The 26,208-nt window shown below is 49.5% G+C and overlaps 1 protein-coding gene across 1 annotated transcript in view; it reads left to right on the top strand.

The window, feature by feature from the left end:
- Nucleotides 1-7,181, top strand: part of CD6 (CD6 molecule) — a 44,785-nt gene extending 37,604 nt beyond the window's left edge. Inside the window, exons 7-13 of the mRNA XM_068977325.1 lie at nucleotides 2,144-2,284; nucleotides 2,627-2,722; nucleotides 3,954-4,076; nucleotides 5,640-5,711; nucleotides 5,941-6,189; nucleotides 6,473-6,577; nucleotides 7,082-7,181. Coding sequence (XP_068833426.1) covers nucleotides 2,144-2,284; nucleotides 2,627-2,722; nucleotides 3,954-4,076; nucleotides 5,640-5,711; nucleotides 5,941-6,189; nucleotides 6,473-6,577; nucleotides 7,082-7,146 — 851 coding nt within the window. The 3' untranslated portion in view covers nucleotides 7,147-7,181. The remainder of the gene's footprint in view (nucleotides 1-2,143; nucleotides 2,285-2,626; nucleotides 2,723-3,953; nucleotides 4,077-5,639; nucleotides 5,712-5,940; nucleotides 6,190-6,472; nucleotides 6,578-7,081) is intronic.
- The last annotated feature ends 19,027 nt before the right edge of the window (nucleotides 7,182-26,208 follow it).

The following is a 26,208-nucleotide window of genomic DNA, read 5'->3' as shown; positions in this document are numbered from 1 at the left end:
TCCGAATCCACACTTGGGCTGTCCTCCAGTTGTGTGTAGCTTAGCCATCTCGGGAGTCGACTTCTGGGGCCCAACTCTCAGCTGTGCCTCTTGCTTGCGGTGTGATGCTGGGCAGTTCTTAACCTCTCTGAGCCTCAGATCCTAGACTACAAAATGAGGATGAGAATCACAGTACTTCTCACTTAGCATTGTTGCTGTGAGTCTCCGATGAAGAGCATACTTCACAACAGGGCTCAGTACACAGTAAGCACTGTCTGGGCATCAGTTATTCTTATTTATTGACTTAGTCCAGGTGTGGAGCCCCTTGGCAGCCCCAGGATAAGCCCAGGGGTCAGCCCTCATTTATAGGCTTACTCCTCCCTCTGCTTCTGTCTCCCTGTTTCAGATCCTCTCCAGAGGCAATGGGTAGCTTGGGGAGGGGGCAGAAGGCCACCAAGCTCTGCCAGAGAACCTGGCGATGGATAACGGTACAGAGAGGGAATGAAAAGCTTTAGGGTGAGCTCCTGTGAGGACCCCTACACATACCCTCTCACACTTTTAATTCCTGAGGTTGGGGTAGGGGACCACTCTACCCTCAGAGGAGCAAAGCATTTATGGAGACCTATTCTCTAAGGACCACACTCCAGCCCATGATCCAGCAGCCCCTCCTTCAGCCCCTGACCCTCTTGGCTCATGTTCACAGGCCTCCCCCAGACCCCCAGCCCAGTCTTTGCCTTGCACCTTCTTCCTGCTGCTACATCCAGTTCCCAGCCCGGCCCAAACTGTTCCATTTTCAAGAGGAAGGGAGAAAGTGAGGACGGGGAGAGGGGTGATCCTCCTAGCGGGAGCAGACACTGCTGCCAGTCAGGGGGCCTGGGTGAGCTCATCCCCCCAGCCTCCCATGTTACTGTCACTCCCCTTCCTCCAGCCCTGCAGTTCGCACACCCCAGGCCTTCTGCACTGAGCAGGAGATGCTTCAGGTCTCTGGGGTGATGAGGGCTAGGGTTTCACTGTGGCCTCCATCCATTCTCTGCTCTGCGTTATTTTCAGCAGGGGTGGGGCCAGGAGGGAGGGGAAGGCAAACAGTCACACCAGGGCTTCAGGGCCGAAAGTTCTGGAGTTCTAGCCCTCACCCCTTCCCTCAGGGAGTGCACCTCCAGTAGGGGGGATGCATCTGGGCCAAGGGAAGGAGATCTCTCTCTCCTGATTCTGTTCCCTGCCTGCAGAGGCTCAGAGCCACCTTCTCTGGGAATCCAGCCCTGGTCTAACCCACAGAGAATCAGTGTCGCTTGGAGGGATGCCCGCCTGTCCGTACCTTCATCACACCCCCAGCATCTCACTGAATTGGACTGAGTCAGCTTGTCCATCCATCTTCCCATTAGACAGAGACCCTCAAGGCCTGTGACACTACTGTCCTATTTGTCTCCCCAGGTCTAGTGCCTGGCATATTGTGGCTGCTCAGTGATTATTGAGCAGAGACAATCCATGTGGGCTGGTGGCCAGGAGAAAGTTCCATTCAATAACTCATTCAGTATGCATTTCTCAGGCACCTACTATATACCAGACGGGCTTCCCAGGTGGTACAGTGATAAAGAATCTGCCTGCCAGTGTTAGAGACACAGGAAGTGTGGGTTTGATCCCTGGGTTGGGAAGATCCCAGGAGCCCCTGGTGGCTCAGACAGTAAAGAGTCTGCTTGCAGTACAGGAGACCTGGATTTGATCCCTGGGTTTGGAAGATCCCCTGGAGAAGGAAATGGTAACCCACTCCAGTATTCTTGCCTGGAGAAACTCATGGATGGAGGAGTCTGTCTGGCTACAGTCCATGGGGTCACAATGAGTCGGACCAACTGAGTGACTTCACTTGGGAAGATCCCCTGGAGGAAGAGATAGCCACCCACTCCAGTATTCTTGCCTGGAAAATCCCATGGACAGAGGAGCCTGGTGGGCTATAGTCCAGGGGGTCACAAAGAGTCAGACATGACTGAACACACACTATATGCCAGGCACCTAAAAGCAGATGGGAAAATTGGAAAAAAAGAAGGGAGATAGAGGAGAGGTCCAAAAGGGAAGTGGGTCAGGTGCAGAGAGGAAGGAGAGGTGAGATAGACAAGGAAAAGTCCATGTCCATTCCTCTTTCTCCCTGATTTGGGGTTCTTTCTTCCAGAATCTTCTGTGATGGTGAAAACGAAGGACTGGGAATCTCGAGAGCTAATGCTCCTCATCCCCTGCATCATTCTGGGAATTCTCCTTCTCATCTCACTTGTTTTCATAGCCATCATCCTCTTGAGAATTAAAGGAAAATACGGTAGGTGCAGAGTCCTGGGAGCCACAGGAAAGGCTCAGGGATGAAAACAAGCAGACCTGAGGTGCAGTCTTCCCAGGGGAACGTGAGCCATGGGGGTCACCAGCAGGAGTGAAGGTGATCCAGCAATGGCCATCCAGCCCTGGTCCCAAGAAGCATCTCCTGATGGGAAGGATTTTCCCAGCATGCCCTTCAGAAGTGGTCCACGGGAGGACCACATTGTATGTGTGTGTATTTAGGGGCATATGGGAAGGTGAGGAGGGAAGTGTCTCTATCAGAACAGAACCAGGAAGCCTGGAAAGGCACAAAAAGTGACTTGTAGAATCTCTGCCTCCCCTCCTTCAGCCCTCCCTGCTGTGGTAAACCACCAGCACTCACCCACCACCACCCCGGCAGGGATGGAAAACTATCAAGAGGTCCCCATCACCATCGCCAAAGAAGGTAGGATGTCACCTGTCCTGGGGTTGGGGAGGGCAGGGGAGGACAAAAAGGGAATACTTTCTGGAGGGTCAGTACTGCTTAGGTCAAAGCAGTGCCCCAGCTGGAGAAGAGACCTGGACCAGCCCACGCATGCTCACGGGACCTTGAACAAGCCTAGCCTCAGTCTGGGCCTCGATGGGCAGATGACCTTCCAGTGCACTCATTCTAGAGCTCTAGGCTTTTGAATTCTGGACCAAAACAGGGCCAACGCATTTTGGACCTTAGTTCTCAAGGAGAGCTCTGTTCTGCTAATTGGCCAGTAGGTTTGTGACATCATCACCTCTTCTAACAGTCTGCCCAGAATCAGCCTGTCTGCAGAGCCCCATCAAAGCTTTCCTGGAACATAACTGTATTTCATATTTTCCAAATAAAAAAAGGAATCAGTCATCCATCTTTAATGATATACTGATGTATATCTCTTGAAAGTCTTGTGAAGGAGTTCGAGTTTAATCCCATGGCGTTATGAATGTATTAAATCACCTTTATTTGAAAGAGTTCGATGACACAAAACCAATACAAAAGTCAGAGAAATATTATAAAGATTCTTTGCACACAGGATCCATATATTTGAGAAGAGAATATGAACACAGAACCTAGCACAAGGGTAAGCCCAGAGCAGCCACTCACTGAATATCATGGTCTAGAGATTAAGAGCCACGCTGCCTCTTCTCTGGGCTATATGAGACTCTCTCTGTGCCTCAGTTTCCCCAGCTGTAAAATGGGGACCCTAACATAGCTGCCTCACAGAGTTATTATGAGCACTAAATGAGATAATATTGGGTTGACCAAAAGTTCATTAAGGTTTTTTTCCATAAGATCTCCTGCATTGGCAGGTGAATTCTTTACCACTGAGCCACCTGGGAAGCCCTCTGTAAGATCTTATGGAAGAACCCAGATGAACTTTTTGGACATCCCAATATTAGTAAATGTTGGAATAGTGCCTGGCATGTAGTGACTACTGTGTGTTTGTTAAATTAAAAAAACAAAAAACAAAACTGTTATTTAGTTCCCTGTGTTTGAAATGGATGGGGGGAGCTTAGACTACCCAGGCCTGACAGTCTTGCACAAGGTGGGCTGCCTGGCATGCTCCCGGCCCTCCATCTCCGGTCCCCACCATCCATGCTGCCTGCCGCCTCTCTCTGCTCCTTTCTGTGCTCTGCCCGGCCATGCCCCCACTCTGTTCTCTCCCCAGTTCCCAAGCTGCCCATCCAGGTCCAGGCCCCGCCCCCCGAAGACTGGCATTCCAGCTCGGACTCAGACTATGAGCACTATGACTTCAGAACCCAGCCTCCTGTGGCCCTGACCACCTTCTACAGTGAGTGCCTGGGCCCGACTCCCGAGGGCCCACCTGCCCGCTCCAGGGAGAGGGCCCAACTGGCTGGGGAACTGCAGTAGGCTCCCCCCCAGTGACTCCTGCACGTCGAGGGTGGCACCTCCCTTGTTGTGACCACTGGACTGACTCTCAGTGGTCCTGCACTGACGTTTTCCAAGTGTGTTGTGACCCTGGAGACATCTCAAGGCGTTTCCCCTTGGACTACCTTTTCTCTGATGTTTGTGACCATGCAGGGTCTCAAAATCAGTCCGTCGACATTCACCTAAATGTGGCTGCAGCTCTGTATGATATGAGGGACTCCAGTTCAAATGGCTTCTCGCACGCTCACACCCGTTCTGTGTCCCATTCTGCTCCTTCAATCTCACCTCCTCTCCCACCTCCGCCATGAGCCCAGCTCGCACCCCTTAGCTGGCTTCTCCAGCTCTGCTCTCTGCCTGCTGAGGATGTAGGAGGAGGAAAAACAGTGCTCAGGCAGAGCCCACGTGATGCAAGGAGGTCGGAGGAAAGCAGAGACTCTCACAGCTATCGTGAATCCCTTGGGAGCTCATCAAAATTTCCTGAGCCCCACCCGGGACCTACTTTATAAGCTAGGATGAGAGTTTGGTTGTGTGGGACACAGCCTCCAAATGACATCATCTGGATAAGCTGGAGGGGCCCAGGCTCCTTTCTTGCTGCTCTGCAGTCCCTAAGATGTTGCCCTGTCCTCATGGTCCAGAATGGCTCGCTGCCACGTCTGCATTCTAGACTGAGGGAATGGGGGAGGCAAAAAGCGGCATGCCAGGGACACCCACACAGCTCCCATTCACTTTCCACCTGCCAGAATTTAAACCCAGCAGTTACAAGAGAGGCAGGGAGACAAAGCTCTTGTCCTGGGCAGCTGAGTGTCCAGATGAAGGCCAGAGATCTATTACTGTGTGGTGGGCAGGATGGACACTGGGGACAGCAGCCATCTTTGCCTCCCCCACTACCCCCAGCTGAACCAGGGCCTCTGGAGGGGCAATGTGGATGATTCCAGGCTGAGGGGCCATGGACCAGCCTTGGGGAGCCACAGAGATGCGTGTCCTTAGAATCTGAGATTCTGAGCCCAGTCATGTAAGATCCAAGACCGGCAGTCCAAAATGCTATTAATATGACACCGAGACTAAAAGTCAGAAGTAACACGTTTGAAAGAGCTGACTCCCAGATTCCTGACACTCAGGTCCTTAAGATGCTATGAATTTGCATCTCTCTGATACTGAAATTGAGGTACCACAGCCCAGGATGCTGATTCCAGACCCTCGGCTTCTGCTCTGGGAAAGCTCCACTTTCTGGCCAGAAGCAGCCTGTCCCCGGGCTGGTTTAAGATTGAGGTTCAAGGTCTGCCTGAATTAGAATGTGAGCCTGGGATCTGATGAAAGAGACTAAGCCCCTCCATACGTTAGGGTGGTTCTCCTGCCCTGTTCAGCCTCCTGAATCCCACAGAACACCAGCCTCTGCTCCGGGCTCCTCTGGACAAGGAGGTGGAGGCTTCCCCACCTCCTTCCTCACCGCCACCTCTGCTTGTAGATTCCCAGCGGCACCGCTTGACAGAGGAGGAGGCCCAGCAGAACAGGTTCCAGATGCCCCCCCTGGAGGAAGGTGAGTCAGCCTGGGGAGGGACATGGAGGGAGGGAGGTGACTAGGATTCCAGCACTGCCTCCAGACCTAGCAGCTCACTCACCTCAAGAAGCATCGGTGCAATCTCCCTCAACAGGTCCTGCCTGACTTTAACCAATTCCCACTGGCAGTAAGTTCTTTCTCAGGTCTGACTTAAAGCCCTCTTGCTGCACTGCATCTTCTTGCTCACCATTCTCGTTTTCAGGCCCAGGACTGGAAGAGGTGCATGCCTCCGAAGTTCCACCTGCCAACCCTGAACACTGCATTGCACACCCTCCCTCCCGGGACCTTCCCCCACGGAGCAAAAGCAGCTCCAGCACATCTTCGGGGGAGGTGTATTGTAACAGCCCCAACAGCAAGCGACCTCTGTGGAGCTCTCAAGTGTTTTCAACAGAGAGGAACCCCCTCTTGGAGCAGCCCCCCAACTTGGAGCTGGCTGGCTCCCAGGCAACTATTCCAGGTAAGGTAGGCCCAGGACTGTGTACCTCCTCCAGCTTCCTATCCTATATGGGACCCGGCTGGAGGAAGTGTAAAGCTCAAAGCCCTGAGCCAGGCTGAGTTCAGGATTCTAGTCCCCGCTCAGCAGCCACTTGCTGTGTGACCGTGGACAAGTTTCTTGCCCTCTCTGGGCCTTTGTTTCTTCAGTTGTCAAGCTAAGGACTTTACCGAGTCTTGAGGGCCTTCTAGCTCTGGCACTTTGTGAACTAGCCTGGCAGAGGGTGACTGGCTCTGGGGTTTTCCAGCAGGGCCCTCAGCTGATGACAGCTCCAGCACTTCCTCTGGCGAGTGGTACCAGAACTACAAGCTGCCGCCCCAGCCCCTTTCTGCTGAGCAGTTTGGATGTCCAGGTGCCAGTGGTGGGGGTGAGGAGGAATCCTGGGAGGGGGCACGGAGAGGGACTGGAGGGTGGATTAATGGGGGAGCTCTGAATACATCAGCTTAAGGGGAAAAGAAGAAAAGTAGTGAGCTTTTTTTTTTTTTTAAACAAAAAAGAATTTGAGGAGGTAGAGAAAATGAAAGTGGGACGGAGAGAGATTCAAAGAGACTACCTTGATAGGAAGTGAGCTCCCCATTAGTGGAAGCATTCAAGCAGAAGCAGCCAGATGGCCTCATGGGGGAGATGGTGGTCACAGAGTGGCTCCCAGCACTTGGGGACCACAGCCCTGCTCTACAAGACTCTGCCTTCAGGACTGACATTCTATCGAGGGCAATAATCATGAACAAGATGATAAAATGATCTCATATATCATCATGGGGGAGAACGAGGTGGGTCCAGATCCGCTCAGCTCTGTCCCTGCTCACCAGGGGCAATGACTGGGCCTCTCACTGACCTGAGCCTCACTTTCAAACAGGGTCCCGTGCTCCCCAGCCTGACTTCTCCTCTGATGAAGAATATGATGACATCGGAGCAGCCTAGCCAGGGTTCAGCTCTGTGTGCTCCCTCTCTCCAGACTCCTGCTCTGCATACCCCCTCTGTTCCATGCCCCACCCCTCCATCCTCCCCGATCATCCCCAAGGGGCTGATAGTCCTCCCCTGGAGACAGGAAAGGAAACTCCACACCTCTTATGGCTCAGCTTCCATCCATCAACAGAACCTACCAGCACAGCCCTCCTCCAGCCCCAAACAGCAGCACAGGCACTACCCCTGAGAGGTAGCAAGCTCTCTGCCTCGGGGGTGAGCAACAGCAGAGTCTGGGCCACTTCTTGGCAGGCCATGTGGAGGGGCTAGGCTGGATGATTCCTGGGGCCCTTTCCAGTTCTTGTGTGTCTGGAGCTTTGGTTGCCTGAGTGTCTGACAACTCAGGGTTCAAAGGTACTGCTGGGGGCAGGGGAGCCTCATGTGCAGGAGCTGTTGGGCTGGTGTTGCTCTGACAGGTGGGTGCTGGGGCTTGGGGAGTGGGGCACCAGCTGACCCAGGCTAAGCTCAGGTTGGTACCTGCATCCAGCAAGGAGTCCAGCCGTCCTGGGCACAGCCAACTGACAGCAATCAGGATGGCTGCCCCTCCCCAACCACCAGGGCTGGGGCTAGAGGCCAACCCTGCCTCTAGAGATGCTTGGAGCCCACCAGGGACACAGCCCTGTTCTACAGTGACCATCCCTGGACAGCGGATCCTTATTCTGAGCCTCCTACAGTTTACAAAGATGGTCCTGTCCAGGCCCCACCTCTATCCCCAGAGGCCCAGAGTGGGGCCCAGCCCCCGTGGGGGCAGAAGCACAGAGACGTCTTCCAGGAGGGGCCCAGAGGCTGCACTAGGCCCTGGGTTCCCACCTGTCTGCTTGGATTGATGGGAGTGTCCCCGATGAACGTTGTCATCAGTGTCACTCCTGGAGCTGTAAATGCGTCCAGGCAGCCTCCAGGGAGAGGCTTGAGGGCTCAGAGCCAGCTTCTGGTGTCCTGTTCTGAGTATCCCAAGATTAAACTCATTGCTGAATGAGACTGGGGCGTGCAGTGACAAGTCCTTGAACTCACAGAACTCAGGCTGTGTGTGTATGTGTGTACGTGTGTGTGTGTGTGTGTGTGTGTGTGTGTGTGTGTGTGTGTGTGTGTTGTGTGTGTGTTGGGTGGGGACAGCTCTGTTAATTGAGGTGGAAATGTCAGGGCAAATTGGAAATGTACTGTGGCCCGGCACCGTGAAAAGTGCTAGGGGTACAGCAGAAACAGGGCCTGCTCTCCTGGAGGAGATGGACAGACGCCTGTGAGTTCAATACCACCCGCCTACCTGATCTGCCAACCAGCCCTGGATCAGTGGGGCCAGGGGAACACTGTCTCCCAGGGGGACAAATTTTGATCTGGCTTCCAAAAGCTTCTGAGGCAGGGGAGGACGAGTAGATTTTATCTCAGTCCTGCCTGGAAAAGGCATGGATCCCAGGCTGCTCAGAGGCTGAGGTGTTAGCCCAGCTGCACCAGTGAATGCCCAGCTCTGCCTTCAGGGTGGGGGTCAGATTTTCTCTGAGTGCTCCCAGAGCCGGGGGACAGAGCAGTGGTGGCTCCTGCACTGAGAGGCTGGGCAGGCCTGTTTTCTGTTCACCTGTCCCAGAGGTGCAGAGAAAGCTGGCACTCTCCAGGGCAACCGTCACAGGATGTGGTTGCCGCTGTGAAGGGGCCCCCTCTTCAGGCCCTCCGAACCCTTCTGGGGTGGTGGGGGATTCCTAGGGGAGGAGCCAGTGCTGGCGTGGGCGGGGTCAGACTCCCAGGTCAATTTGTAGAAAGCTTTTTTTGGCAGACAGCCAAGGTTCAAATCCTAGCTCCACACTGTCCTGGCTGTGCAGCCTCTGGCAAGTCACTCAACATCTCTGAGCCTTTGCTATAAAGTTCGACTGCATCCACGGCAGCAGAAGGCACCACATAGTGGTGGCAAGGGTTAGAAGCTTGGCAATAGATGTTCCCTATTGGCAATAGATGAATCTAATGGGTAGATTCGCCAGTAGAGGTGAGAAATCTCTGTGAAAGAAGGAGGAGGGGATGAGAAGACCCCTCTCTTGGTCTTCATGGGGTCTTAGTGCATTGGTGCTGGAGGAGGCTTGTCTCACTCTCTCATTTCACAGGTGGGGATGTTGAGCCCTCCCAGGGGAAGGGACTTGTCCAGGGTCACTCAGAGAGTTAGTGGCCGACTCACACTTTGGCCCCAACCCCTCCCCGGCTTTGTCCCTTGGGGCTCAGACAAGGAGAGGGTGCCATCTCCTCATTCTCCCTCTTTTCTCACCAACACCACCTCCCTATCCTCGGACCCCTCCTTTACCCACACACACACACACACACCAGTCTCAGAGAAATTGGGAAACTCTGAGACATGTCTCCCTTGCTCTCTCCCAGGCTTCAGGCAGCCTGGGATCACCAGGTCACACATAGCAGGGACTGTTTGAGGGCTGGTGTCGTGACCCACAAGCACTCCTGCTCCTGGGCTGGGTGAGGGGAGCTCCTCCCAGGGAAGACCCTTCCCGCAGCTCTATGCCTCCAGGGCACTCAGACCATTCCTTACAGAGTCAGACCTTGACCTGGAACTGAAGAGGCTGGGATGAATGACATCCGCACTGACCAGAAGGAGGGGAAGCCTGGCAGGGGAGTCACCATCATAATCAAGTGTGCTATCCTCTATTCCATGGAATTCTCCAGGCAAGGATACTGGAGTGGGTAGCCATTCTCCTCTCCAGTGGTTCTTCTTGACCCAGGGATCGAACTCACGTCTCCTGTGTTGGCAGACAGGTTCTTTACCACTGAGCCACCAGGGAGGCCCTCCACACGTTACCCTCCACTCATTAGAGACCAGGCTTCCCTGGTAGGTCAGATCATAAGGAATCCATCCGCAGTGCAGAAGACTTAGGTTCGATGCCTGGGCTGGGAAGATCCCTTGGAGAAGGGAATGGCAACCCACTCCCATATTCTTGACTGGGAAATCCCATGGACAGAGGAGCCTGGCAGGTTACAGTCCATGGGGTGGCACGAAGTCGGACACAACTAAGTGACTAACACACATGCACACTTTAGAGACCTTACCCTGTATATACCTCAAGGATCTGGGAGAGGAAATACAAAGATGTTAAGTGGATGAGGAGCTGAATCCCAATTTCAGAAACACTGATTTGGAGGAGGGGCTATATCTGAAATGGAGGCATTCCAGCAATTTTCCAGCTCTGTGAGCGCAGGGAAAGAATGAAGCACAGGGAAAGCATGGGGCCCAGGAGAGCCCCTGTCCCTGCTGGAGGGTGGCCATCCTGGAAGGCTTTCTGGGGAAGTGATGCTGAGCTGGGTCATAAAAGATGGGTAGGAGTTAGCTATGGGAGTGGAGATGGATGAACATTCCAAGTTGAAGGCATCACATAAGCAAAGACAGAGCAAGAAACTGTGTGTCTTTCAAGGTAGAGGGTGGCCCAGCCTATGAAGAGAAGAGGCTGAAGATCACCAATTCTCACATCAACTCTATTTCATAGGTGAGAAAACTGAGGCCCAGAGAGGTTAAGTAAAATGTCCAAGTCACACAGCCAAAAAGCGGCAGTGCTAGGATTTCAGTACATGCCATCTGACTTCAGAGTCTGAGCATTAACCATGGCACTTCCGACAGAAACCTGTCCCTGTAACCCCCTGGAACCACACTGCTGGTCACAGAGCACCAGCTGAGCTCTGAGATCTGGAGACACCAGCCTGTCTGTCCACCAGCAGCCCTCCTGGGTGCTCGGATGCTAAACTCAGGGATGGGATAACTCACAGTCTGGGCACCATAGGCGACAGACTCTATGCTGGCCTCGGGGCACAGAGAGGAGTGAAACCCAGGCCTTCCCTGAGGGAGACAGACACAGGGATCAGTAACTGCAGTGTATCCCACGCGTGGGGCGGCGGTGACGATGATGGTGACAAAGACGACAGTGAGTGGCACTCACTATATGCCAAGCATGTATTATTTCTTATAATCCTCATAAGAGTTCTCTGAGAAGTTAGTATCCCCTCTAATTTATAAATAAAGAAAATGGGGCCCAGACCAGAGAGGTTAAGTGATTAGCCAGAGGGCACACAGCTTGGCAAGTAGTACGACTTTTCTACCAAACTCCAAAGCCCCAAGGTGAAACCACCACACTGCACAGTGGGGGCGCATCATGGGCACACTTAAAACCACAAGAACTTAAATGTCTCTACTCAGCAGCAAAAGAGAAAGAAAAAGAACAGTGAACCCAGCATATCCCTCAGTGAACAAGCACCCAGGAGGAAGGAGAGGTGTGGGAGCCAGGACTCTGTTCTCTCAGACCCTGAAATCATTCCCAGAGTGTGGCCTCTGGCCACACTGGATGGGATCTCGGTTGCTAATGATTCACATTTTTCATACGTGATGGGCCTGAAACGAAAGCTCGAAGCTTCTCTGTTGATCCAACCTGCCTCCATCTAGGCTGGAGGCAGCAAGGGAAGACTGAAATGCAGGAACCTTCCTGTGGGAGCTTGTGTTTTCTTTCCCCTTCCTTCTTTCCTCCCTTCTTCCTTCCTTCCTTTCACTTTTCCTTCCTTATTTTAAATAGTAAATATATTCACATGGTTCAAAATTCCAAACAACATAAAAATGCATATCATTAAAACTTTGTTACCCACCTTCTACCCTCTCCCCGACCCAGGCCCCAAGTAAACGCTATTATTTCTCTGGTTCAAACATCAGCAAATAGGAATACCTCTTGCTTCCCCCACCGCCCCACATCCTTATTTAAAAAGGGCATTCTATACACACGTCTAAGCACTTTGCTTCTTTAACTTTTCAAGGAATTTTTCAAAAGTAGCATTGACCATAATCAAGTTGTGTCCCACATGCTACCTAAGCATACAACCTCTGCCTCATTCAGGACTCCAGCACTTTGCTACCCAGGGCCGTGTGAACAGAGGAACAGAGGCCACCAGAACAACCAGAGTTTGTTGGTGATAGCATGACAAAAAGGGAACAAATGAGTAGGCTATTGAAGGATGTATAGGAGTTTGCTGGACAGAGAAGAGAATGACAATGTGTGGTGCATGCTGGCTGAAGCTGGAGGGCAGCGAATGCATAAGTGGGAACGGCCACTGCAGAGCATCTCAGAGGGTCTGTGACACTTGCCCAGGAGTTTGGTCATTTTTCTAGAGGCACTGGGGGATCCTGAGGAGTTTCTAAGGCAGGAAACTGACCTAATGAGATGGATGCTCTAGAAAGATGACTGCTGCAATGTGGAGGTGGGTTTGAGAGGTAGCCATGGAGCTCTGGCAGCTGGGACTCAGGGATGGGGAAGGATTCTACGATTTGGGGAAGGATTCTACGATTTTGACAAGGATTCTACGATTTGGAGAGTGGTCATAAACACACGTGAGGTGATTTCTCAGCACAGCAGCCTCCAGCCATGATGGACTAGGACAGTGACATTGATAATAGCTTCCATCCCTGAGTATTTACTCTGAGTCAGGCACCGTTCGGGGCGTATTACAGGTACTGAGTCATTCATGCTCACAGCAGCTCTCTGGGGTATTAGTGTCATCCCCATCTTAGGGCTGAGAAAACTGAGGCTCGGGATGCTTCTGAGTTTTCTCCACAGCTGCCAGCTCATCATGGTGTGGCCAGGCTCCACGTGGCCTCCTGAAGCGGTCAGGTCCACACTTTAGTGGCTCATTTCTGTGCTTACCTATCAGAATGCTTAGGTGAGTGTCTTATCATTCTTCCCCGAGGTTCATTTATGTCCTCCTGATCTGGGTCAGCCCAGGGATGAAGCCAGAAGGGCCCTTGGGCTGGTTTATCCACCAGGCTCTCCAGCTTCTGCCTGCTCTCTGGGCCACATCGATGTGGTTTCAAGGCTCTGAGACCACTCCCAGGACCATAGGCTCAGGCTTCCCAGCCCTGGTCAGGGCATTGCCTGCTGGTTCCTGACCTTTTCCACTGCAAACCTCACCTTGGAGGCACATCTGCCAAGCCACCACCTAGCTCCCCATCCCTCCCTATCGACCCATCTGTGGTTTCCACTTCCGCCCCTCTCTGAGACCTTCTCGGAGGGTCTGGAGACGGGCAGAGGGGACTGGCGCCCTGTTCGGCAAGTCGGCACGGATGCCTCTTGGCCGTGGTCCCAAGCCCTTGGCTATTGCTTCATGAAGATGGGATGGAGTCTCCAAAGTGGGGAGGAGCCGGGGAGACCCATTAAGGAAGGGATGAGTTCAAAGCAGCCTCAGTGGAAAGTTCACCTCCCACCACATCCTTCAGCTGTTTACCAGTTTGGCGGGGTTCTGCATCCTGACATGAAAAGAGGCTCACCCCTCGCCGGCGGCATCATCGAGGAAGGACCGAAATAGCAACAGAGGAAGACAAAGAAGAGAGAGAGACAAAGGCAGGAGAGAGAGAGAGTGCGTAATGAGACGGGCAGATAGGAGGGTGCAGCGCCATCCAGAGCAGGCAGCGGAGCTGACTGCAAGGCCCCCCGCAAAGCTGCCTTCATCCCCAATCGGTTTCCTCCGAGCCAGGTGCTGTCCTGAACCGCTCACACACATGGACCCACTTAATCCTCAGACCCTCCCAGGGTAGTGAGATATCCTAATTTCCATTATTTTTCCACGTAAGAAAAATGAAGCCAGAGACGTCACGGAACTAGTTCAAGGTCACCCAGCTGCGAGCCGGGAGCAGCCTATTAGCAGGGCTCCGCACAGCAACCAGGATGGGGAATAGGAAAGAAAATGGGAAAGTCGAGGTTGGAGAGCCAGGGGGGTAGGGTAGAGGTTGAGGCAGGATGGTGATGTACCCTTTCTTGGGGAAGGACTTCCCTCCTCCCGAGGACCACGGCCCATCCTGGCTAGAGGCACATGCCCCTTCCTGGCTTCCGTTCCCTCGCCCACCGCACCCAGCCTGGCCATCCCCCAAGTGCAGAGGAAGGGGAGCCACCCTCCAGGGCCGTGGCTGCCTGAGATGCAGTTTCCTTCTGGGCAACAGGTTCTCAAGCATCCTCTCTGCCTGGGGGTCTCCTGCCCTCCCGGCTAAGCGGAGCCAGGCCCACAGCCTTCCGTTAATCCTCACACAGTGGGGAGAGAAACGTGAGCCACGTCCCCACACGCACGGACATGTTGTCCCCCATGGCCCCTCAGGCCGAGCATCGCTCTCCCTCCAGAACACACGAGCATTCAGCAAATCCCCTCTGGAATGTGGCCATCCCTCCCCTGGGCCTCTCTCAGACTGCCCAGACTGGCATCCAGGCAAGTGGAGGTGGCTCTGGTGAGGGTGAGATGCTAAAATACCCAAGCATCAGTAACCTCCCCCCAACTCTTCCGCACAACCTCAACACGGTGACACCCTCTGTCACGTGACCATGATGGTCACCCTCTTCTCCCCCGGCCTGGTGGCCCCTTCTGCGGCACTGCCCCGACTTCCTGCAGGTTGCTGCACCCTGCTTTCACCCTCGCGCATGAGAGGCACACAGCAGTCCCAAGTCTGGCCCCCACAAGACCACCACAAGCTCATGCCCATACTCATCCTCTTGCAAGAGCAACCCATCCCTAAAGAAGGCTCTGATGGCATCCAGGGTCACAAAAGTCCATCCTGACCTTCTGCTGCCAGGCCACCTGCCCTGGAGGTCAGGCCAGAGACAGCTGTGGGGAACCTCCTGGATGGTAGGCCTGATGGCCACAGCATCGACACTGGAGGCCTGCCCAGTAAAGACGCTGAAATCCCCACTTCTTGTTCCAGGAAGCTCACCTCCTCTTCTGTCCACACATGAGTCTTCCAGCTGCTTTGCCAGGCTTTCTTCTCCATTCCTGACCTTATGGACTGTTCTCTGGTGACACACACAGGTGGGATTTGCAGGCATAATGGATCCACAGGACAGCACGCCTTCTTCCCAGTACCTGGAAGAAAGCCCAGCACCCCATCCCCCACACCTGCCCTGGTGAGCTCTGGCCCAGAGTCTAGAACAGCCTTTGTTTCACATTTAATCCATCACCCTTTGCCCAGCCAATCCTGACCACGCAAGTCGTAAGCACCCTGGGGCAGAGCGAAATTGATTTAAACCAACAGTTCTCAAACTTCGGTTTTCTGTGTGTTTACATGTTTTGTTTTTGTTTTTTTTGCTTTACCTGTGAACAATTTGTTATCCTGCTTACTCAACATTCAGAAAACGAAGATCATAGCATCTGGTTCCATCACTTGATGGGAAATAGATGGGGAAACAGTGGAAACAGTGTCAGACTTTATTTTTTGGGGCTCCAAAATCACTGCAGCTGATGACTGCAGCCATGAAATTAAAAACGCTTACTCCTTGGAAGGAAAGTTATGACCAACCTAGATAGCATATTCAAAAGCAGAGATGTTACTTTGCCAACAAAGCCTGTCTAGTCAAGGCTATGGTTTTTCCAGTGGTCATGTATGGATGTGAGAGTTGGTGTGTGAAGAAAGCTGAGCACTGAAGAATTGATGCTTTTGAACTGTGGTGTTGGAGAAGACTCTTGAGAGTCCCTTGGACTGTAAGGAGATCCAACCAGTCCATTCTGAAGGAGATCAATCCTGGGATTTCTTTGGAAGGAATGATGCTAAAGCTGAAACTCTCTAATACTTTGGCTACCTCATGTGAAGAGTTGACTCATTGGAAAAGACCCTGATGCTGGGAGGGATTGGGGGCAGGAGGAGAAGGGGACGACAGAGGATGAGATGGCTGGATGGCATCACAGACTCGATGGACGTGAGTTTGAGTGAACTCCGGGAGTTGGTGATGGACAGGGAGGTCTGGTGTGTTGTGATTCATGGGGTGGCAAAGTGTCGGACACAACTGAGTGACTGAACTGAACTGAACTTACTTAATAGTTTTTCTTTAAATGGGGTCACATTTTTTAAACTTTATAAAGAAATACCATGTGCTTTTCAAAAATGCTACTATCATAAAATACAAAGACAAGAACTATTTCAGGTTAAAGGAGAGAAAGAGACACAGCAATTGAATGCAAGGCAAGATCTGGGATTTTCTTTTGCTGTGAGGGACATTATTGAGACAGATGGTGAAATAGGAATGAAGTCTGCAGATTAGATAATAATGTATCAGTATTATGTACTACAGTTATGTAAGAAAATATTCTTGCATTTAGGAAATACAAACCAAAGTATTAAAGTATTTAGCAGTAAAGGGACACCGATTTTTAAAAGGTTAAAAAAAAATTACCTGTGGAAAAGCAGTAAAAAATTAACTCCAAGGAAATCTGGATGAAAGGCATCCAAGAATTCTTTGTATTATTCTTGCAACTTTTCTCTATGAAATTGTATTATAATTTTAAATGGAAAACCAGTATCACTTGCTACAAATTGAAGCAATTCTAAAATAAAGCAATGCTCTCACTCTTGCCAGATGAATTGGTTTGCTGAATCTGAGCCTAAGACCTGCCTCTTCTTGGTTACATGTGGTGATGGGCAAAGGTGGGGGTGAGGCATTCTCCTTGATGTCAGAGACAGGCTGGTGCAGAGCTACAAAGAGCATTGCTTTCTCACTGTGTGAGCGGATGGGGTCTGGAGTCCTGTCCCACGGCTACAAGCTCAGGGATGTTCATTTCATGACATTTTCACAGGCACCCTTGGGGCCAGGCCCAGCAGGGAGTCCTAGCACCAAGGGAGGATGGGGTCACTGCCCTCAGGAGGATCACAAGCTGCACAGAGACAGTTACAAGGGAGACTGCGATGGATGTGAGGCTGGTGAGAACAGAACATCATCAGAGGGTGGGAAAGGAGGTGGTAGGACCCAGCCTGCATCTATCACACCCAGGAAGACGGAGCCGACTCAAACTTAGCATCTGTGCTGATTCTTCCTGATCCTCATGCTCTTCCTGTCCCTGCTCAGATTGCAAGTGAGGCTTCTCCCCATTTTTCTTACTTCATTTTTAAAATTAACTTTTAATTTTAGAATAGTTTAGATTTACAGGAAAAGTGTAGTACAGAATTCTACACCCCACCCTCAGCTTCCCCTGTTATTAACCCCCTACATCAACATGGCAAACAGGTCACAATTAATGAGCTGATATTGATACATGATTATTAACTACAGAAAAGTGAAAGCATTAGTCACTTGGTCATGTCTGACTCTTTACAACCCCATGGACTGTAGCCTGCCAAGCTCCTCTGTCCATGGAATTCTCCAGGCAAGAATAGTGGGGTGGGTAGCCATTTCCTCCTCCAGGGGATCTTTCCGACCCAGGGATCGAATCCAGGTCTCTTGCACTGCAGGAGAATTCTTTACCATCCGAGCCACCAGGGAAGCTAAAGTTGTGTGCTACTCAAGTCTCTTTAATTTTTACCTAAGGTCCTTATTCTGCTCTAGGACCCCATGAAGGATACCAGATTACATGGACTCATCATGTCTTCTTTGAATCCTCTTGACTCTCAGTTTCCTAGTGCTTGTTTTTGATAACGATGACAGTTTTGGGTACTGGCCTGTGCTTTGCAAAATGACCCTCAATTGTGTTTTTTTCTTCCCCCTCATACTTAGAGTAGGGTTATGGGTTTTGGGGAAGAAGACCGCAGAGGTAAAGGGCCATTTGCATTCCAGACCATCCAGGGTCCATCTCTCACCATGATCGTTATCACTGCTGATATTGACCTTGATCACCTGGCTGCAACAGTGTTTGTCAGCTTTCTCCAAGTGAAGATCTTTCCCTCCTTTTCATCGTGTCCTCTTTGGAAGGAAGTCGCTATGCACAGCCCACACTTGAGGAAAAGGAAGTAATTGTCCAAATCCACATAAATTACGTGGAATTTCTCTGCATGGAAGGTTTGAGTGTTTTCCTCTATTTATTTATTGAATCATGTATTTATATTGGTGTGTGCTCTGGGGGTTTTACTGTGAAGTCTAACATGGCTTTATTTCGTTGGTCAACTTGTCATCTTTGGCCATTGGGGGCTCTTTTCATTGGCTCTGGGACCACTTTACCAGCCCCATCATGGTGTATTACTTTGTCTGTTGAACCCTTCCTCACTTTCTGGCACTAAAAGATGCTCCAGGTTCCAGCTGGTATAATCCCTGTGCCAGTCTTTGAATCAGCCATATCGCTAAGGAGCCCTGGTTCCTCTTGTTGGAAAGTAATATTAGAAACCAAGATAGGTGCTGGGTGTTAAGTATAGTATACTCTTTGCCCCTGGAGCAGAGATGTCTCTAGACCCACTCAGCCGGCAGAGCCAGGAAATGCAAGTGTGTGCACTAAACTCTGTGTATATGTCAACCCATAAACACATCTGCCTTCAGCCACCTGCGTGCATATTAAGGTAAACACAAGCTCATACTGATCCCTCTAGCTCTAATCCAGTACCACACGAATCCTTCCAGCCTCCTTCTATTCACCCGTAATCTGCCTCTCCAACAGGAAGAAACCTGGCCCTACCACCCACCATCCATTTACTTAATCATTCCAGTCTATGTATTATTTCACCTTCTTCTATTTCTCATATTTTGTCCATCAAGATTATAAGTTCCTCAGGGGAAAAGCTTGAACATTTTTTTTTCCATCCTCACTGCCCCACTCCCCGACCAACTGCTAGCAGAATGTCCTTAAATTATAAATTATATATATGTATATATATATATATATAATTTTATGAGTGTCCACTATGGGTCATTTTCTGTGCTTGTCTCTAGGGATGCCAATATGGATAACACCTGGTACTGATTCTCCAGTTGTTCCTGGTGCCAATAACCATTTGTTGAACATTAAATGAAAGATCGTGGCACCTGCCTGGAATGATGAGACATTCATCACAAGGAGAGGATAACAGAGAGAGAAGGGGGAGCCTGGAATGGCTGCTCCATGTGGGCAGGGATTTTTTTGCCTATTTGGTTCGCTGTCGTATCCTGGGTATTCAGAACAGTCTGGCATGTAACAGCTGCTCAATAAATGTTTGGGGAAGGGAGGGAGGGGAGGGCCGTCCTCTACTTTTGTCTGAGTGCCTCTCAGGCCCCCTGCACTTTGCTTCCTTGTCCACAGACACCTCTAAATATCCCCATCTGATGCCGAATCTGAGTCACCCACATCAGTGGATGACTGAGTGCGAGAGCTACCGCTGCCTGCCATCCACCTTCCTAGTGTCGTGGGCTTATGTTGTTCCTTTGATTCTTGATAAAGCATTATTCTGTCAAGATGAGTGGAAACACACTAGGGCGAGTCGCAGTGAGAAGAGTAGGTCTCACTAACCCAGTACACTTAAGGCAAAGTGGAAACCACCTGGCTCCCTCATTCTAGGAAGATCCCTGAAATGGGTCCTGAGCCTCCTGCCCCTCAGGGCACAGTTTCTCCCACCTCAGGGAAGGGGGTCAAATAAAAAGGCCCAGCCTGGCTTCTGGCTCTTGGGAAGTCACCCTGGCAGCTTTTACACAGCATCAGCAGGTCTTTGGTTCATCTCTGTTTGAGAATTCTTGCTTGTTCCTCTCATGTGAGTTTATAAATAGATTATACGGCAACCTGAGCATCTGTGTCCCAAATAGGTTTTTTTTCTTAAAGTCGTAAAAGGTTGTCACCATCATCCTTCATTTCCGCCCTAATTTAAAACAATGAAAAACTCCCTCCTGCTCCGCTTACCCCAGCACACACTCCCTCACCGCCCCTCTGCCCCCGGCCATCAGACCTGCCTAGGTCTTCTGAGGGTCCCAGCCCCACCCTGGGGTGTCTCTGCTCGTCAGTAAGCTCAGGTCCCATCTGAGGGGCGAGGAGACTCCTCATTCGGGCACAGAACCCTGCATGGGGTGTGAGTGACACAACGGAACACCAAGGCCCTCAGTGTCTTACTTCTTAATTAAGCAAGATGAAAAGACGAAACAATTAGAAAGCAAGTCTGTGCAGGCATTTTACCTACATGATTGCATTTAATCCTAACAGCCCACAGGGCAGCTACTGTTATGATCTCCTTTCTATGGATGGAAAATAGAAGCTTGGGGAACAACCAACGATGAGTAGCAGAATAAATTCAAACCTGATCATGGGGTCCAAGACCTTGCTCTGCTCCCAAACCTCCCAGGTTCCCGTGATTGGGCCCTGAGACAGGGCTGCAAGCCTTCCTTCCTGATGGCCTCACACTGGGCACAGCACCCTTGGCAGGGAAGAGGCGATTCAAAGGCATCGAATGTTCCTCTAAGGGGAAAACGCCCACGTGAAAACCAGAAAGCAGTCTGTGTGCCTGTGAGGAGGTTATCATGCCATCTCAGCAGCCGCCCCCTCCCCAGGGGCTCGTCAGTGGGGCCTAGAGTATCTCTGGTCTGAGAGGCTTCCTTGGGCAGGAGTGGGGGTGGGGCCGGTTGCCTTTGGCAACCCCTGCCAGGGCAAAATGAGATGGCCAGTTGGCATCTTGCCCATGCCAGTCTAGCCCCAACCTGCCAGACCCACACCAGCCAGTCCCAACTTCACTTCTCTGTCTTTAGGAAATCCTGCCAAGTTTCCCAGTCGGGAAAGGAAGGGCAGTCCTGAGGCCTTCCACACATCCGCGTGACCCTCCCACTGGAGGTGGTCTTACTTCGGGAGAGGCCTGCAAAGTCCAGGACCATCATCCTGCTTTGGAGATGAGGAAGATTATGCTTCAGTGACAGGCCTGTGGGCCGCACTATCAGTGCCAAGGCGGAGACGGGAGTCCCAGTTTCTGAGTCTAAAACTTTGCATCTTCCTTCTTATATTCTCAAATCACTTCACTTTCACTTTCATTCTCGAATCAGGAGCCTGGAGCCCACATTCAACCCCAAAGATGTGTTTGTTTGTTTTCCCCCAAATTTATTTATTTATTTTTGAACTTTTTATTTTGTACTGGGGTGTAGTCGATTAGGGCTGCCCTGGTGGCTTAGTCGTAAAGAATCTGCCTGCAATGCAGGACACTTGGGTTCCATCCCTGGGTCGGGAAGATGCCTTAGAGAAGGGAGTGGCTATCCACTTCAGTACATTTGCCTGGAGAATTCCATGGACAGAGGAGCCTGGTGGGCGACAGAGGAGCCTGGTGGGCTACAGTCCAGCGGTCACAAAGAGTCAGACATGACTAAGTAACTAACATTTTCACTTTCATAGCAGGTTAACAACGTTGTGATAGTTTCGGGTAAACAGCCAAGGAACTCAGCCATACGTATCCCTGTACCCATTCTTCCCCAATCTCCCCTCCTATCCAGGCTGTCAGATAACACTGAGCAGAGTTCCATGTGCTATACAGTAGGCCTTTGTTGGTTACCCATTTTAAATACAGCAGTGTGTATATTTGTCCATCCCCTACTCCTTAACTACTCCTTCCTCCATCCTTCCCCTTGGCAACTATAAGTTCATTCTCTAAGTCTACAGATGTGCTTATTGAGGCCAGCCCGATGTTTCTAATTTCCCATCCTACTCTGCCAAGGAATAGGAAAGCAACCATAGAGAAGATGTAAATGAATGAGTACGGTTGTACTCTAATCAAACTCTGTTTTTAGATGCTAAGATTTGAATTTCATATCATTTTCACGTATTAAGAAATATTCTTTTTTTTTTTTTAACGTTTTTTCAACCACTTAAAGATGTAAAAACCATCCCTAGCATGCAGGCCTTACAAAAACAAGTGCGAGGCCAGATTTAGTCTGAGGGTGGGAGTTTGCTCGCCATCCAATTCCTGCCCCCCTGCCCCCCCCGCAACTGTCCCCATCCTCCTTACTCTCTACCCCTGGCCTCATGGAATGCTTTTAAGAAAACTGCATCACAGGCCCACACACATTTTTAAGTCATTTAAAATGCTGCACCCAAAGCCTGATGAAGCAGGATGTGATTCACATTTCAATGTCACATTTTAAACACTGACATTTTAAAAGAAAACTGTCCTTTTGAATGAACCGAATGAAAAAGAACTTTGCTATCCACCATCATCCTTTTTCCTTTTCAAATTTTTAATTATAGTAAAATAGACAACAAAATTTACTGTCTTATGCATTTTTCAGTGCACAGTTTCACGGTATTAAATACATTCATCACATTGCACAGCCATCACCACCTTCCCTCTTCATAGTTCTTTTCATCTGTAAAACTGAGACCCTTAAAACTCACTAAACAATGACTCTCCATCCCCCTCTTCCTCCAGCGCCTGGAAACCACCATTCTACTTTGTGTCTCTATGATTTTTAACTGCCCTAAATGTCTCACGTAAGGGGTACCATACAGCATCGGTCTTTTTATGACCAGCTTATTTCAGTCACTATAAGGTCCCCAGGGTTCATCTATGTTGTAGCGTGCAACAGAACCTCCTTTGATTTTAAGGCTGATAATAATCCATCACTTGGATGGACCACATTTTGCTTACCTGTTCACATCCATCGGTGGATTGCTTCTCCATTTTAGTCATCATTAACGTGGAGGGTGAAGGGTGGCAGAATATGCCACCCTCAAATATACCATTTTGGCATAAGAATTACTTGTGGAGTTAAAGGCACTTGAAAACCAACAAATTTAAAAAAAAAATCCAACTCTCCTTCTTTTTCTTTAACTCGAGAGACGAAATTCCCATATGAAAGAGGTCCTCCTAGTCCAGAAGGAAAGCAACACTCTTATCATTAAGGACAAGGAGCTGAGACCAAACGAATTCTATATGAACAGACCATGTTAAAATATTTCTTACCTTCCTTCATATCCTGTATATTTTAGCTCCTTTTCCATAATTACCTCCCTTTGGTCAAACTACCATAAAAGCATGTATAATATAGATGGTTCCACCATCTTTTTGGGTTCTTCATTCCTTATGAAGACTCCCAGGTCAAATAACATGTACGTAAAAGTGTATACTTTTTTCTCTTAATCTATTTCAGAGCCCAGCTGAAAAACTGAGAGAGTAGAGGTAAAAATTTACCTCCCTTTCAGTGTTCAACCACCATCTACTTTTTTTAAATTGAAGTATAGTTGATTTATAATGTGTTAATTTCTGCTGTACAGCAAAGTGATTCAGTTATACATACTATATATACACATTATTTTTTAAATGTTGCATTTAAAACACAACATTTTAAAAAATTACAAATTATTCTTTTCCATTATGGTTTATGATAAGATGCTGGGCCACCTTCTAACTTTAAAATATATGAGTAAGCCATTCTTTCACTTAAATATTACTTTCACATCTCCGTATTTTCTCCTTGAACTCTACTCTTTCCATACAGTTTCATTGCTTTTAAGTAGTCACCCTACCATTCTTTGAAACAAAAATGTATATAAATTAAAATATTAAAATTTTACTATTTCCTGTGGTCATAAAGCTCTGATAAAAAGTTTCCCCTTAGATTTTGTTGTCACAATTATTATTAGCACCCAAATCAAAATAACAAAATAATTTTGACTAAATTATTAGCCACAAAGAGCTAAATGTTATTAGAAATGCATCTCTCGCTTAATGGAGTGTTTACATTTTTTTCCCCTTTCATTTAGTTAATGTATCCTTGGATGGATATTATTTATTGCTCAAACAAGAAGGGTATTACCATTCTACTTTTCATTTTTACAGATATGAGTATTGACTGGATGGGACTGTAGGGAAATTTTTTAGTGACACCGCTCAATTTTTGTCAACTGTGTCCACATTAGATTCCAAATGTCACAAAGCCACCTAGCATCAGATTACTTCTTAATTTCTAAGATGCTGTTGAAAATAAAAACTAGAAACCACATGACTTGCAAGATGATGTGTTATTTTAGAGTCATTTACTTCCTTGCCACCATCACCAGCATTTCACATTGCCCTTTGCCGGTGCCTCAGTGTTTTTTTTGCCCCCCAAGAAGATCTGGACAGGAGGGATTACATGATTTTAGTAAAGCAGAAGAACGTTAATTATGAAAGGGGATGGGAAAGACCCGGACTGGGAGGGGTACAGAGGGACATCACAGGCCCTGGAAACTGATTCCCCTATAGCCACCTGAGCCTCTTCCCATCTGAAGGACACAATCTAGAGAAAAGGTGAAGGAAGGCAAAATCCTCTGTGTTGAGAACTTCAAAACTCTCAGCGTGAACTGCTCATCCAAAAGCCTTAGGATACTAGAGCAGGCTCTAGCATGACTTTCCAGATGATCAAGCCCCAATTTGACTTCCTGTCTGGAAAAGAATTTACTGTTGGCTCTAGTCAACACCTGAGAATAGACCGCAACCTTCCCTTCCATACAGTATTTTTTTTTAATTTAAACTTTTTATTTTCTAATGGAGTATAACCAATTAACAACATTGTGATAATTTCAGGTGAATAGGGAAGGGACTCAACCATATATATACAGGTATCCATTCTGCCTCAAACTCCCCTTCCACCCAGGCTGCCACATAACACTAAGCAGAGTTCGTGTGCTATACAGTAGGTCCTTGCTGGTATCTATTTTAAATACAGAGGTGTGTACACCCCAAACTTCCTAACTATCTCTTCTCCCCTTCCTTTCCCTTGGTAATCATAAGTTCATTCCATACAGCATCTATTTTAAAAGGCTGTAATTGTAAATCCTTTCTCCATCCCTTTGAGATGTGCATGTATCTCCCCCCACCTGGCAGTCTCTCTCAAGGACCGAGGGCCATTCCTTCAAGTGTGATCATTAGGAAGGAGGAGGCCTCTGTCCCTGTCTCTGGGAAGGTAGAAGCCCAACACTGTAACTGCCAGCTCTCAGACAGCCAGTCTAATCATAGGATGCTGACTGACCCTCTTACTTGCTGCAGGTTATTTTTTCACTTCCTAGATTCTGCTATAGCCCCTTGAACCCCTAAAATCATTCTGTGAAACACCCAGTACCCTTGAGCAAATCCATGTGGAACCCAGTCAACACTGGACTCCCTCCCTAGTGCAGGAGTCATCACTGAACAAAATCTGTATCACCACCAGTGTCTGGCTTTTCTTATGACTGATAGCGTATATGTCCCTTCCCCCGGCAGAACCACTGATCCACTACTGTGATCAACACTGATCAATTGCTCTTCTAGGGACCTGAGTCCAGATGGGGCCTGAGATCCTTTCTCCAGAGTGTTCTGGGCCGGTGGACCCTGACCCACCCATCCAGCCCAGATCAGACACTTGGTTTCACTGGTCAGTTGCTCCCATGGGAGCCCCCTTCACTTCTCAGCAGGACAGATGGAAGTCCCTGTATGTTGTGGAAATTGCCTCCCATTTTAGAGGGGAGGAGCAAGCACCCTGACATTTTGGGACCTGGAGCAAACCTCAGAGAGCCTTTAAGATCACCTAGTGCAGAAACATCACTGTTTAGCAAAGGTGGAAATGTGGGACCTGGAGGCTTTGCAGGGGCCATGAAGCTAGTCAGAGGCCATCAGTCACTTCCATCTCAAATGGCCCTGACCACTGCAGACAAATGTTGACGGACCTAACAGTGAGCCCCCATCTACTCTCTAAGCCCATCGGTTTGTCTCAGCAGATCCTCAAAACCAGTGGTAGGAGGCCCAGGAAGTTATTGCCAGTGCAAGCCAGCAACAAACTGTATACAGTTGGGACTTTCCTGTTGGTCCAGTAGTTATGACTCTGTGCTCCCAATGCAGGGACACAGGCTCCATCCCTGGGTGGGGTGCTAGGGTCCCGAACGCTGAGGGGCACAGCTGAAAAAAAAAAAAGCGGTATATGGTAAAAATATAGGCTGAGACTTCCCCTCTTTTGAAATGTGGCTGTGCCCCTCTCCAATGAAGATCTAAGGCTGTCTTGCTGTAGATTCTGGAAATCCTGAGGCTGGAAACCCTTCCCAGATGTGATAAGCCTGTGGGAAATGCAGCAAATGTTCAGTGACAATCCTACCAAGGCAGGGGCATGGACCACTTGACCCTAGGAACCCCACTGGAGCCTTGATTTCTAGCCTGGGGACTTCCTTTGAAACCCTTCAAATTATGCATAATTTGGGTGCAAGGGATCAGATCTCATGGGCCCCTGGGGGAAGGGTGGGGTAAAAGCCTCTGAGCTGAAGAAAGCTGATTATAGAGACTGTCTGACTCTATTTAAAGCTCAAGAAAAAGAAAGCGGGGAAAAGAAGTGCAAAAGGCAAATAATCTTCAGGTTTATTTGACGAGATGGTGTCCTGTGCAGGGAG

This window comes from Capricornis sumatraensis, chromosome 8 (assembly GCF_032405125.1).
Source record: "Capricornis sumatraensis isolate serow.1 chromosome 8, serow.2, whole genome shotgun sequence".
NCBI classification, from domain to species: Eukaryota; Metazoa; Chordata; class Mammalia; order Artiodactyla; family Bovidae; genus Capricornis; species Capricornis sumatraensis.
Note: the sequence above shows the minus strand (reverse complement) of the source record. Positions and strands in the feature narration are given on the sequence as shown.